We start from the raw sequence: 13759 nt of genomic DNA, 5'->3' as shown, positions 1-13759 counted from the left end.
CCCCTCACCACACACAGCCCTGGAAAACCACTCTCACCAGGCGGCTCTCTCCTCTCACCGTTGGCAGCTGCTGGGGTCCTAGGGGTAGCTCCAGACCAAACCAGCTCTGTGGTGCCAAGGCACTAGGCTGTGAGGTTTGTCCTCACCTCCTCCCAACCTGCTGAGCGTGAGGTCGCTGGGGAGCGCTAAGCACATGCGAAGGAAGCGCTTACTGCACATCTTTTGAGTGGCAGAAACGGAGCAGGAAGTGGCGCTAGATGCCCTCTGCTGAGGGGACAGCTGGAGGGGGCCTCCACTCCACCCTTTTAAGACCTTTCCTCCAAGGTTTCAACTGGCCACTAGTTGGCTGATCAGCTCGGGTGGCATACTGCCTAAGGCACGTGACTGCTAACCAGAAGGCTGGAGGTTCAAACCCACCAGCCACTCCTCGGAAGGAAGATTGATTGGGCAATCTACTTTCGTAAAGACACCACCTTGGAAAACCAAGGAGCGGTCGCTGTGAGTCGGGTCCAACTCAATGGCAGTGAGTTTGATCAGATGCTGGGTATCAAACGGCTCAGCCTTTCAGCCTCATGAGAAGGAACCTTCCTTGTGCTGATAGCAAATGGGCTGACATCCCCAGGCTGGGCCCTTAGCAGTCCCAGCCAGGAGAGAGCTGTGAGACTGGGTTTCGATGGGATATAAGTGGCACTGGCAGGAGGCATGAACTCAGGCTAAGGGCCCAGGAGGCCAAGGTCTGGCTGGTACAGGCCACTGCCAAGTGCCATCTAACGCCTCTGCCTGGAGCAGCGGGTACAGAGCCGTGGCCATGGCTGAGACCCAGGTCAGGTGGAGCTGACCTTCAGCGTGGGGGCGCTGAGCACGAGCATCCATGGGACCCTTGGCCCTTTGCTTCCCCCAAGCAGGGCACGTCCTTCCTCCCTGAGAGGTTAGTGTGCTGAGCTGGCCCCCAGGCCCTGAGCACGTGCAGAGTGGCCCCTGCTGCCCAGGACTGTGGAACCCACCCGGGAAATGACCCTTAATCTCTGGGTGGCGTCCCAGGAAGGGTCTCCTACAGGGCCTGAAGGCCACAGGCCCAAGAGCAGCCAGGCTCAGGGGCCTCCGCCGGACAGAGCCAACGTGCTGCAGGAGGCAGCACCGGGCAGGCCCACCTGGGATGGGGGGGGTGGTCTGAGAAAAACAGTGGGCATCGGGTCACAGTGCCCCTGTGCCCAAGGTGTCTGTCTAATACGGAGGAAAGGGTCCCAGAAAGGAGAGCTCTCAGCCTGGGGGTGAGGAGATGGGTCAGTGAGGCTCAGACCTATTTTCTTTCCCACCGGGGAAAAAAATACCCTAAATACCTTTTATGCATTGAGAAAACAAGACAATTAACAACAGAAAATGGAGTGTTTCTCCGCCGGCACTGTCTGACTTTGAACACAAGTCCTTGGGGATCACTGCTGCTTTCTTTTCTTTTAAAGATACCTTTGAGATGCCTTCCTAAGGGCCTAAGCCTGTGTCACAGATGCAAAAGACCTGATGTTCATTGCTAAATTCTGCCAATTAACAGTGCTGCACGGCCCCCCAGCAATCACCCGGTGCCGGCAGAAGAGAACCTGCGCCTTGGCAGCCAGGGTGTGACACCTGGGAGACCAACGCCTGCCCTGCTCTGGGCCCCCTCGTGGCGACTCAGGCCACCACTCATTTGCATCATCCCTGGCTCCTGACCAGGAGGGTTCACTCTCAAGGCCATAAATTCTCTCCATGAACTAGGCAGGCCTGGCAGCACGAGGGCTGTGTACACACACCCGTTATAGCTCGGTTACCAGGCGAGGTGCCGAGGGCCGGCTGTCTCCGGGGCACCAGCCCATGGCAACCAGGAGAGAGCCCACAGGCTGGCTCCTCCCACCTTCCTCCATCTCTGCTTCACCCCAGGTCACCTGCCAGCCCCACCAAGCTCCTCTAAATGGAGAGACTCCCCAGCAAGGAGGGCCTGAGAGAGGGGACCAGGCCAGGATGCCATCAGCTCCACATGCCCCCGACCTCCTGCTTGTAGGACGTTCCTCAGCACCTACTGTGTGTCAGACAAAGCCTCTGTGCCCTGGAGCTCACAGCCAGGGGGCCATCAGAGTGGGACGAGGACTATGAAGGGTGTGATGAATGTACAAAACTCAGAAATTCACTGCCACCCAGTTGACTCCAGCTCACAGCAACCCTCACTGGGTTTCCAAAGCTGTAAATCTTTACAGAAGCAGACTGCTCCATCTTCCTTCTGCGGAGCAGCTGGTGGGTTCAAACCACCAACTTTCTGGTTAGCAGCCAGATGCCTTCACCACTATACCACCCGAGGGGGCCATAACAACACAGGGGAACCCAGCCCAGTCCTGAAGTCAGGGGTGGGTGTGGGGACAGCAAAGAAGGCTGAGCAGCCAAGCTGAGACCTGACTGAGCTCACTAACTTCTGTTCGCTCTCGTGTATGATGGGGGAAAACAACAGAGGCACCATGAAGATTTAAGCACAGGGTCCAACAGAGTCATTGAGTCAAAACGGAAACTCCTGTGGCGTGGAGACAGCTGCAGCCCCTCTGGGGACCAACACTCCCGTCAGGCCCGGGGCCTCAGCTGACTCAGCTCTGGCCTTCCCCAGAACAGGGAAACGCACAGCCTGAAGGGCTGTGACTTCTGAACAGGCCACGCGCAGGGTCAGGGCTGAGGACAGGAGCCCTGGCCTGGCGCCTACCCGAGGGCCATGAGAGCCCTTTCTGAGAGCTGGGGCCTGGCAGGTAGTCTCCAAACATTATGCTGGTCATACCAGTGGTTCACAGCCAGCGACATGCACCAGAATCCCTAGGGGAGCTTGTAAAAACACTGCCTCCAGGCCTCACCTGAGAGCACAATGCAGGAGGAGGAGGAGGCCTGGTGGCACAGTGGATAAACACTTGGTTGCTAACTCAAAGGTCAGCTGTTCAAGTGCATGAGGCACACTGTGGGGGGAAAAAGATGTGGTGGCCTGCTTCCATGAAGATTACAGCTGTGGAAATCTCACGGGGCAGTTTTGCTCTGTCCTATAAGGTCACTATGAATTGGAACTTGACAGCAACAGGTACACAGTGAGGCCTATCAGCTGTTATTTTACAAAGCTCCAGAAGGTTCTGAGGGCAGCTCCCTCTTGGATGGCTTCGCTGTGGGGCTTCTAACAGGTACGACCCCAGGCCCCTCTATGTGAAATTGCTTCCTGGGTACGAGAGCCAGTCGGCTTGTGGGAGGCTGGCCAGGCTTGGCTGTTGATGTGCTGGGCCCTACGGGCAGCCCCGTCCTGTGGCCCAGCTCCTATGTTGGGCCTATGGGTAGCCCTGACCTCTGGCATGCCTCCTGGAGAGCCCCCACCCGTCCCTGATGGGCTCCCCTTCTTGCAATTCCTCCCATCACAGAAGGGCCCTACTTTCTTCTCCCTTCTCAGTGCCGACCTCTGCCTTCATGGGGGGCAGCAACCCCCTACTCCCACCCATGCAGTCAACCAGCTAATGTGCCCACCTGCCCAGTGCAAGAAATCCAGACACTGAAAACCTCCCAGTCCACTGCCTGTCTTTCCCGAGTGAGCACTGCTGGGCCCCGCGGCTCTCACGATCTGCCCTTTGCTCTGGAGCTGATGGGAGACGGTCCACCGTGAAGGGTAGGAACGCAGGAGGAGGAAGGTGGGCGGGGTCCTCTCACCAGTGGTTCTGGGACTGGAGACCTGTCCCATGCCCCTCCCAAGACCTTTGTGGTGGCTATGGAGGCTGCACTGGCCAGTGAGGTTGGGCTTGGCTGTCCCCAGGAGGAAGGCTGGGGGATTGTGACTGGAGTCTAGGTCCTTTCACTTGCTGGCCAGTGGCTGCTCTTCTTCCTCCTTCACGCCCCCCCCAACTTTCTCTCAGAAGCCCCCGGAGGAAACCGCAGGGGGAGCTGGGACAGGATAGGTGTCCCTGGCGGGGCCCCCAGACGAGGAGGAAGGCAGGAAGAGGGTCTGCAGTGCCCCTGGCTCTGGGGCTTGGCTGGCTCATCTCCCCCCGAGGGGGGCTCCGGGCAGGAGTCAGTTCCGGCACAGGTATGTGGCCCCTGGATTCCTGGGGCCGAGGTCTCCTTAGTCTTCCACTATCTGATCTGAGAGGAATCTACAGATCTGAGGGAGGGGTGACGGTGGCTTGTATTTTTTTTTTTGAGAGTGAATGGAATAAAAATGGGAATGAAATAAAAACTGAGGCATGGATATGAGGAGAAAAACAAGCCCCATTCTTAGGGAAGACTGTCCACTTTTGAGCAGACAGCATTAGTATTCCAGGGAGAGAAGTCGGGACCACACAGACTCAGCTGGATGGGATCTGGACAATCCGGTCCAGCCAGCATTCAGATCAGAGCCCGAGGTGCGGAGCGCCCTGCGAAACGCCTGGGGTCCCACAGACGCTGGGTTGATGGCTCCTGCTCCCCACTCCCCACCCAGCAGCCCCAGCCCTTCTTGGCGACAAGACCAAGCAGGAGGAGGGTGAGAAGGCTTCTGGAAAAAGCCGTGGAGGGGACCGGCAAGCCAGCAAGCGGCGCAGAGGCAGCCCACAGGGCCTGGGAAGGTACAGGGGTCTGAAGTCAACGCTCAGTGCTCAGAAGGAGAAGGTGCGTCTAGCTGGAGGCTGGCCAAGGACACTGCATCGTCAAGACCACAGGAGGGGCCGACCAGCCGGGCCCCACTTTGCAGCGATCTGGCTCACTGCGTGGGGTTTCAGATGCTCTGAGATCAGAGAGCCCCGACTTCCACTCTGGCTGCTGGCAGTGTGACCTTCAGGAAGTCACCCTCCTCCTGCGAGAGTTCCCTCACACACCAGACTGGGGACGGAGGACCACTGTAGGCCTGTACGCAGATTTGTCAGGACCAGCAAACGCACAGCCCTCAGGCAGAGAGACGCTCACCAAGGGCCGGCTTCTGTTCTGCTCTGGTCTCCTCCCACGGACACATGCCCTACACACATGAAGCACCCCCACTTCGCTCTGGGGCAGCCCCTGGGGCAGGACCCGCCCGGGGAGTCACCTGGGAGTCACATGAGTCCAAGGAGGGGTTCAGAGCCTCCCCGCCACTCTTCACAGCACAGTTCTCGGATGCAGGGCCTCCCTTGGGGTGGGACCCCTTGAGGAAATCCCTGTTGTCACTCACAAAATCCCTTTAGAGCAGGGAAGTGAGTCGCCCACCACAGTACTCCCCAGAGAGGAAAAGGCAGGCGGACCCTCATGTGAGCAGTGGGGGAGGGAGAGAGTAGGAAGGGGACTTGATGGGACAACAGGCTGCTTCTGGCTGGAGGGCCCCCTGTACCTACCCTGGGGCCTGGCCCAGCTGCCCACAGACACAGGACCTCTGCGCAGCCCCAGCTGGTTCTCTTGTCTCTGAAACAGGCGCTGGCCTGCTTCTTCCTGCCTGACAACTCAGCCTGGCCTGAAGGGTGCTCTGTGGGAGGCCTGCCCCTCTTAGTTCTCCCAGTCCTTCTCCCGAGTCCCTGCTCCTCCCAGCAGACCACCCTCCAAACGGGTCTGGGGCACAGCAGTGTCCGTTCCCCAAGTCCAGCACCCAAGACAAGAACCCGCAGCACCTCAGGACACCAATTCCTCTTCCCTCGGAACTCAGCAAGACTGGCGCAGCCCCTGGGTTCCTGCCCCAGGGCTCTGGACACTTCTGAGATGCAACACCGGGCCCCTAACAGGGACAGGGGAGCAACCAGGCCACGGGCCTGAGTCCATCACTGCACTTTAACTTAGGAGGAAGTACTTGTTGTTGTTGTTGTTGTTATGTGCCGTGGAGTCGGCCCCGACTCATAGCGACCCCTCCTTGGGTTTCCGAGGCAGTATCACTATGGAAGTAGGATTGCCCAACCTTCCTTCCGAGGAGTGGTTGGTGGGTTTGAACCGCCAGACTTCTGGTTAGCAGTCAAGTGCTTTTAGCCACTATGCTACCAGAGCTCCTAGGAGGAAGTACTTAGATGTCCCCAAATCACTTCTTAGACCTACCCCGTCACTACAGGGGCCTACTGACTCCAGTTGTGTGTCGCTCTGGGAGTGACAGCTGGCCCACATTCTTCATGCAGTTCCTAGGGTCCCGAGCTATAACTACCACCACTGTGAATTAGGCTCTCGGAATCCCACCTTCCAAACTTCTTAGAAAGGCGGTTCTCGTTCTTATTTGCTGCACCTACATCAACTATGCAAGCCATAAACTACTGTCGGCAATTTCTCTTCACCGTTACTCTATAGCTAGGGGAGGAAAAAGAGAAGCAATTGGGAGATGGGGGAGTGCTAAGGATGCCCCAGCTTCTAAAACGTTGACAAGACTCTGAGGAGGCCAGCTCTGAGGCCCCCACCACAGACAATGTGTCCAGACGCCTGGGTCCCTCTGGATCTCGAAGAAGTCTTAAGGTTCTGTTCTGAGTGAGAGGATGTGGCAGAGAGCGACCCTCATAGGGGTCCTCACAGATGATGCCAGGTCTCCTCCTCTCCCTGGACCCAGGCAGCCGGCTGGGAACCCTTCCACTCTCCAGAGCCAGGGAGCCAGGCTGAGGGGCAGCCTGGTGGGTAGATGAGTGCAGCGGCCTAAGCCAGAGTCGGCAGCTCTGACTCTGGGCTGCGAGGAGGCTGGATGACAAAGGAGAAAAGCACTGAGGGGGCTCCGGTCCTCCTGTCATGTCTGCCTTCTGCTTGGTTTTTCTATGACTGGGAGATGGCACCTGAGCCCCCCTGTACTTCGTCCCCCCTCCCTGGCCACCTACAGTGAGTATGAGTGGTCCTCAAGTCAACTTCTACCACTGAAACTGAGCAGAAGGACTCAAAGCAGAACCAGGGATGCTCTTCCCAATGTCGACGAGCAACCCTGACCACAGACTCTTCTGTAGAAATTTCTAGTGGCACCTGGCAGCTCGTGCTCACCACGTGTTTACAGCGGCTGGTCCTGTGCTGAGCACTTTGCTTCCTGATCTCATTTCATCCTCACAACAGGCCTGTGAGGTTGGTTCCTGAACTACACTCAGTTGCCACTAAAGAAAGTTAGGCTCAGAGAGGCTAGGTCACTGTTCAAGGTCAACCGTTAGGCTGCAGAGCCAGGACTTACCTTGCACGCTGTCTGATACCAAAGCCTGTGCTCTGAACCCCAAACAGCAACACCAGCAGGGAGCCAACAACCGGGAAAGGATGTCGTTCAAACCCACAACAAATCACAAAGCACTGTGAGTAAACTGAATAATCAACCAAGGCCTGCGAACGAAGACCCTGCAACATTCCTGAGAGCTATCAAGTGACCTCTTTAAGTGGAGATAAGTCCTGCTCTGGAGAGTTCAACACAGTAAAAAGGTCAATTCCCCGTAAATTAATTTCTAGTCAAAGATATAGCAGCCACTTTTACTGGGTTATTATGTTAGTCTGTTGTGATCCTCAGCCTATATGACTATGAGACCAGAAGAACTAGGTGGTGCCCGGCTACCACTGTCAACCACTTGGAGGGAGATTGCTGCAGGAGTTCCTGGATAGAGTGGGAGACCAAAGTGAAACAAAACTCAAAATCATAAAAAAGACCAGGTCTGCTGGTCTGATAGAGCCTGGTGAGACCCCTGAGACTATGGCTCCTAGTCACCTTTTGGGTCTGGAACTGAACTCACTCCTGTGGCTTCCAGCCAAATGACAGACAGGCATGGGGTGAACATTTACATCAGGGAAATACACTCCTTGGAGTGATCAACTGATGAATCATGGGAGAACAGAAGGGCAGTATTTGCATAGGGAGACAGCTTGAGGGGCAGGGAGGGAAGGAGAAAGGGAAGAGGTAGCTACAGGGAGGGAGTGGGAAGAGAGCTGTTACCTTGGGGGAATTGCAGTCAACGTCATGAGACAAAATGTGTATGAGCTGCTGTATGGAAAATGAATTTGCTCTGTTAACTTTCACCCAAATCACAACAAAAATTGAGGAGGAAAAAAGAAAAAAAAAAACAGTCTAGGGTCTATGCTGATACTTTATACTTTGTCTTGTCTCTCCAACACTAAGCTTTGAGGGAGGTGCAGGTATCATTCTTCCTGTTTTGCAGGTCCAACCAACGAACCAAACACTGCCGTTGAGTCAGATCCGACTCATAGCGACGCCCCCCCACCTTGGGTTTTTGAGGCGGCATCACTATGGAAGTAGATTGCCCAACCTGCCTTCCGAGGAGTGGCTGGTGGGTTTGAACCGCCAGCCCTCTGGTTAGCAGTCAAGTGTCTTAGGCACTACGCCCCCAGAGCTCCCTTCGCAGGTCCACAGATACTCAATTCCTTGCCCAAGTCCCCACTATGAAGAGCAGAGCCGGGATTCATACCCAGGTCTGGTGGCCAGCGGTCCATCCAGGTCTTTTCCAGGACCCAGACCAGCTGAGAATTCTAAATGGGGGTTGGGAGGCAGTTGCGCCTGGGAACATGAAGATTACCCTGAGGCTTCTGCCTATAGCAGCACCATCAGGAACACGGAGAGACCCCTGCCCCCTCAGTGCTCAGAGCCAGGCCATCCGCCCTGAAAGAGCTCACTGCCATGTGACAGCTGCCAGGCTCATGAGGCTGCCAAACTCGGGCACTGCCAGGGCAGTCCCACCCCTCAACCTGGGCCTCAGAGGACAGCATGCTCCCAGTGCACCGAGCCATCAAATCAGGGTCACACTTTTGGTTCATCTCTCGTTAATGGGAGGATTTCTACTCTGTGATGAGAATTTTAATTTGACACCTGCAAATTCTTTTTGACAAAAGAGATGTTGAGATGAAGGGATTTTCAGACAAAGTCTGCAAGGAGCAGGCAGCAAAGAGGAAACAGCCACTTATCCTGAAGAATGGAAAAGCAGAGACAACAGAGAACGCAAGAGGGTGTGGACGACTGGGAAACAACAGTGGCAGGAAGACGCCCCAGTGAGCCATGTGCCAGTGGGACTGCCCCACTGTGAGGTGGGAGGTGGGGGAGAGCTTGGTCTCCAAGCTCTTGCATCATTAACACCTGGGTCCAATCTATCCCTGAGGGCAGTGGCTCTCACCAAGGGTGAGGGGTATGAGGGTTTATCACCATCTTACTGGGAGAGAAGAATATGTGCAACATACACGACAAAGTTTAACATCCCAAATATACAAAGAGCTTCTGTAAATCAGTAAGAGCTGTGGACAAAGGGCGCTTTTCAAAATACACACCTAACTGAGCACCCTTCTCAAGAACGTGTGGAGTAAAAGGAAGGGCCAGGAAACCTTAAGGAGGGAGCAATCCCAGGAGGAAACGGGCAGGATGCTGCAGTGAGCGACAAGCACCCCATTCCCCTGCTGGTTCTGACCTGGGGGCTGGGACCACACGCTGGAAAACACAGGTGTGGTGGATAAGTAATTCAGAGGATCAGCCCTGTAATCAGATCTGGCTTTGAGTTCAGGCTCCACCACTTCCTATCGGGGTGCAAGTTACTCAACTACCCTAGGTCTCAGTTTTCCCAACTGTAAAATGGGAGCAGGCCAAGCACAGTATGGCACAGAACATGGTCTTCTGCGGCACTGCTGGGTGGGTTTGAACTGCCAACCTTTCAGTTAGTAGCCAAGGACAAACTGTTGGTGCTTCCCAGGTGTGGTGCAGTAAATTACTTACTGTGGATTTTCTACCCATAAGTCTTTGTAAACTCCAAGGTGGGATTTTCTATGGGCAACTGAGGAGCTCCTGATTGCTGAAGTTGTCCACCTGGAGTATTTCTGTTGGGAGTGGCACAAAACAATGTTCTGGGAGGTGCCCACTCTCTCTCAAGTGCTTAGAGTTCTGATGCTATGATTGGCTAGTTTGACCACCCTCCCGGGCTCAAAAGGAGGCCTCCTAGAGGCAGAACACTCTCTGACTGCTGGTTGAGGAAGACCGTGATGCAGAAAGAGACACGTACTACTGAAAGAGACACGTGTTGCTGGGAAAGAGACGCAAGAGACACACGTTGCTAAATAAGACACCGAGGGACATGCACTGCTGGGGGAGAGACTGTGAGAGACTTGTCTGAGAGACGGCGGGCTGAGAGACTGAGCGTTTTTCCTGAACTTGAATTGTAGCCTGGTGCTTCCCTAATAAACCCCCCATAATCTGTGAGTTCTGTGTGGCCACTGCAGTGAATTATTGAACCCAGGAGAGAGGTAGTAGGTGCTTTGGGAGGAACGGTTGGTGAAAGGGCTGGAGGGAGGCAGCATGTCTGGCCTTGCAGTAATAGGCCTTGGGCTATTGATGGTGATTCTGCCTTCCTCTTGTGGGGTTAGAGGAGGTCAGAAGATGTGGGCCTCCTTGCCCTTTTTGCACCAGGGACCACCTACAGACTTCACACATGTAAGCCATTATAAAGAATCATCTAAGACAATGGGCAACCTGTGCCTGAGGCTCCTATACCTGGCCATCTACTCCCATAAGACTCCCACTGCCAGCTAGTCGATTCCTTTATTCATAGTGCCTCCACAGAACAGGGCGGAGCTCTGCCCCACCGGGCTTCCAAGGCTGTCAATCTCCACAGAAGCAGGCTTGCCACATCCCTCTCCCATGGAATAGCTGGTGGGTTCGAACCGCCAAACTTTCTGTTAGAAGCCGAATGCTTTAACCACTGCGCCCCACGGCTCCTTTCCATAGCATTCCAGCCATTGAAAACTCTATGCAACAGTTGTGCTGGAACGCACATGGGGCTACTATGAGTTGGAACCCCACTGACGGCAGTGGATTTGGGTTTTCTAATGATATCTTTACAATTAACTATGAACTGTGCTGGGCCTGTTCCCATTTTACAGTTCAGAAAACTGAGGCCTGGGGTGGTTGAGTAACTTGCATACCAATAAGAAGTGGTAGAGCTTAAACTCATAGGTTAGTGATGGAGGCTCCAGGGAAGACCTCAAACAGGACCGGGGTAGGGCTCTCCCCACCAGGCTGGCTGTGGTCCTGCCTGAGTGAACTGACAGACAGACTTGAGCCCCAGGGAGCCTAACCTGATATCAGTGCAAACTGCCCAGAGCCTGAGAACTCTGAACATACCACATATGGAAGGAGGACCCAGAAAGGCGATCCAAGAGGAAAGATTGTCTGGCTCAGGGCTGTATGCCATTGTTGAGTACACAGTAGGCCCTCAAAGTTGCCAATGAGATGGGGCAGGTGACACTTAAGAATTACGAGAGTCCCTTCCGTAAAGCCAGGAGAGCAGGGGCTCTTCTCTCCTGTCACACACTGCCGTCGAGTCGGATCCAACTCATAGCGACCCCTCCTTGGGTCTCCGAGGCAGTATCACTACGTAAGTAGATTGCTCAACCTTCCTTCTGAGGAGTGGCTGGTGGGTTTGAACTGCCAGCCTTCTGGTGAAGCAGTCAAATCCCTTAGGCACTATGCCACCAGAGCTCCTACTTCTGTCACAGCAACCCCCAATTCTCTCCCTAGCTGAGGCTCCCAAGATGCGCCCAAAGCCCTGACAACATCTGGCACTTCAGCAAATGCAGTTTCCCAGTCGCAAGCTGAACAGAGCTGCTCAGTGGACCGCGGCTTCTGCTCCCTTAAGCACACACATTCACCAAACCCAATTTCCAGCAGAGGAAGCTGGATGGGATTAAACAACTCAATTTAAAGGACTGAAAACTCAGCGGCTTCCAGTGAAGGCCTCGGGAAAGAGCCAATCAGCAGAGTTCTTCCCTTCCTTTTTGTACTGAAATGAGGGCTGTGACTGAGCGATGAGTCACAGGCAGAAGTGGGCCAAGTCCACCCGGGCCTGGGGGTGAAGGGGGTGGGGCTCAGCACTACTCAGAAAGGAAAGGGGGGGCAGGAGATGAGCAGGCAGGAGGGGCAAGGGCACCTTCACTGATCATCTAGACATGCAGAGTCCCTACTTAGAGGACCTGCGGCTGATCCCTGTCTGTCTGCTTCTGAACCCACTCTGTCCAGCACAAGTTCAGGAAAGCACTCAGGCTGCAGGGTGGCTGCTCTGGGACCCCACATGGACTGCACCAGCCCAGGGAGAACCGAGGTAAAGACATGGGAGAAACAGCTCTCGCCTCCCCAACACTGGCCCTGTCCACTCCCATGCTCCCATGGGGCAGTGTGGGCAGGCCTGTGCATGCAACCACTGCCTCGCGGACAGCACAGCTGCCCTTAGACCTACTAGAGAGGGAGGAGGGGCAGGTGGGGGCTCAGACCTTCGGCATCTGACACACAGCCAAACGGACTGGTATGGACGGAGGAAATGCCCGGCTGCAAATCCTGCCCTCTCAGCTAGAGGCAGGGGAGTCCCAACAAAGAACCACCCGACCCTAATGTCACAGAAAGGAATGGTGGCAAGTGTGCTGTGTAGCTGGCAGCCCACCGTCAGATGATAGAAGGGCCCATGGCCCAGGCCAGGCTCCCTTGTTCGCTCAGAGGGGCTACTCCTGCTGCCTGGGATCTGGGATAGCCTTTCCTTTTTGCAGCAGCAGGTCTTGGTGCAAGACGTTAGGGGTCTAATTTCAAACTGGAGTTAAGCTCAAGTGAATGGAATAACTGATGCTCGGCGAGTGCTCACCTTATGCGCAGCAGGGCGTCTAGCACGTGACATGGGTCACCCATTCTCACAGCCCCAATGTACTGCTGTCACCCCCCGGGCAGGTAAAGTACAACCTGCAATGCAGCGACGTTACCTGCTTACGTTCTACCAGGTGTTCTGGACTCAGCAGCCTGACGCAGCAGCCTGTGCTCTCAGCCACCATTCTCCACTGCCTTCCCATGAGGCCATGGAAGCCCTATGTAGCCTGTTCCCTCACTGAGGCCCTGCCCCGGGGCCCTTTTCAGACGGGCTCCAGAGGAGTCCTGATTTCCAAAGCCCAGGGTCCTAAGTGCAGCTTCACCTCTTGGGAAGATGCTCCGCACCAGGTGTGAAGAATGGGGCACATGTCTGGGTGCTGCCTTAAGAGAACAACCAAACAAGCACCCTTGGGCTCCAAGATCCCAAAGGCACTGAAAAGGAGGGAGGCTGGGCAGCCAGTGGAACGCCAGGAAGCCAGGTGGGGCGCCCTACCTCGTCGGATTCGTCGGACAACGTCTGCAGCAGGATGGGGAAGAGGCTGTCCGTGTGCCGGAACATCTGGGGGCAGAGAAGCAGGGCGCTGTGAGCTCTCCCCTCGCCCCTGCACGGCCACCTCTGTCCCCAACACCAAGCAGCCCTCACAGTGTCAGTCACCCCTTTGCTCCAGGCTTTCTCTAGAACTGCAACGACCCAAACCCGACCCGCGCGTGGGGCAGGCTGACTAAACCCAGGTGACCTGGAGGGGTGCCGGGGCTGGGAGGAGCCCACTGGGTGAATGGGTGGGGCTCACCTTCCGGGGAGTCTTGATGTAGAGGTGGTAGAGCCACTTGAGGACGGCGATCCTGGTCATCATCCCAATGGCCATGTCACTGAGGTGGCAGTTCAGGACCTGCACGATCCCGTCGAGGTGTAGGGTCACTGGGGCCCTTTCAGTGCTGGGGGCAAGAACAAGCAGCAGCAGTGACTTAAAGCCCACCCCACCCCACGTCCACCGAGCCACACCTACCGCGCATCAGCCCAGCCCAGGGGCTCGATGCGGGGCTGTGCCCCTCCCAGTCCAAGGAGCCTCGGGCTTCTGGCTTGGTTGGAGCTATCCCCAGTCTGCTGGGCTCCCACCAACCTCCTTTCCTTTTTCCCCCTGCACTAGCCTAGCTTAGACAGGAGAAAACATCTCCACCGTCATCAAGCTGGTCCTACCAGACCTCAGGGCCTAAAGGCCGTTTAAGCGT

The 13759-nt window shown here is 55.7% G+C and overlaps 1 protein-coding gene across 1 annotated transcript in view; it reads right to left on the bottom strand.

The window, feature by feature from the left end:
* VAC14 (VAC14 component of PIKFYVE complex) overlaps window positions 1-13759 on the bottom strand; it is a 110993-nt gene that overhangs the window by 51435 nt on the left and 45799 nt on the right. The window contains exons 11-12 of the mRNA XM_007940342.1: window positions 13321-13465; window positions 13023-13088 (exon numbers count right to left, since the gene is read on the bottom strand). Of these exons, the coding sequence (XP_007938533.1) occupies window positions 13023-13088; window positions 13321-13465 (211 nt within the window). The remainder of the gene's footprint in view (window positions 1-13022; window positions 13089-13320; window positions 13466-13759) is intronic.

Source organism: Orycteropus afer, unplaced genomic scaffold, assembly GCF_000298275.1.
Source record: "Orycteropus afer afer isolate SDZICR_OR568_19922 unplaced genomic scaffold, OryAfe1.0 scaffold00067, whole genome shotgun sequence".
NCBI classification, from domain to species: Eukaryota; Metazoa; Chordata; class Mammalia; order Tubulidentata; family Orycteropodidae; genus Orycteropus; species Orycteropus afer.
This window is presented reverse-complemented; position numbering and strand designations above follow the sequence as displayed.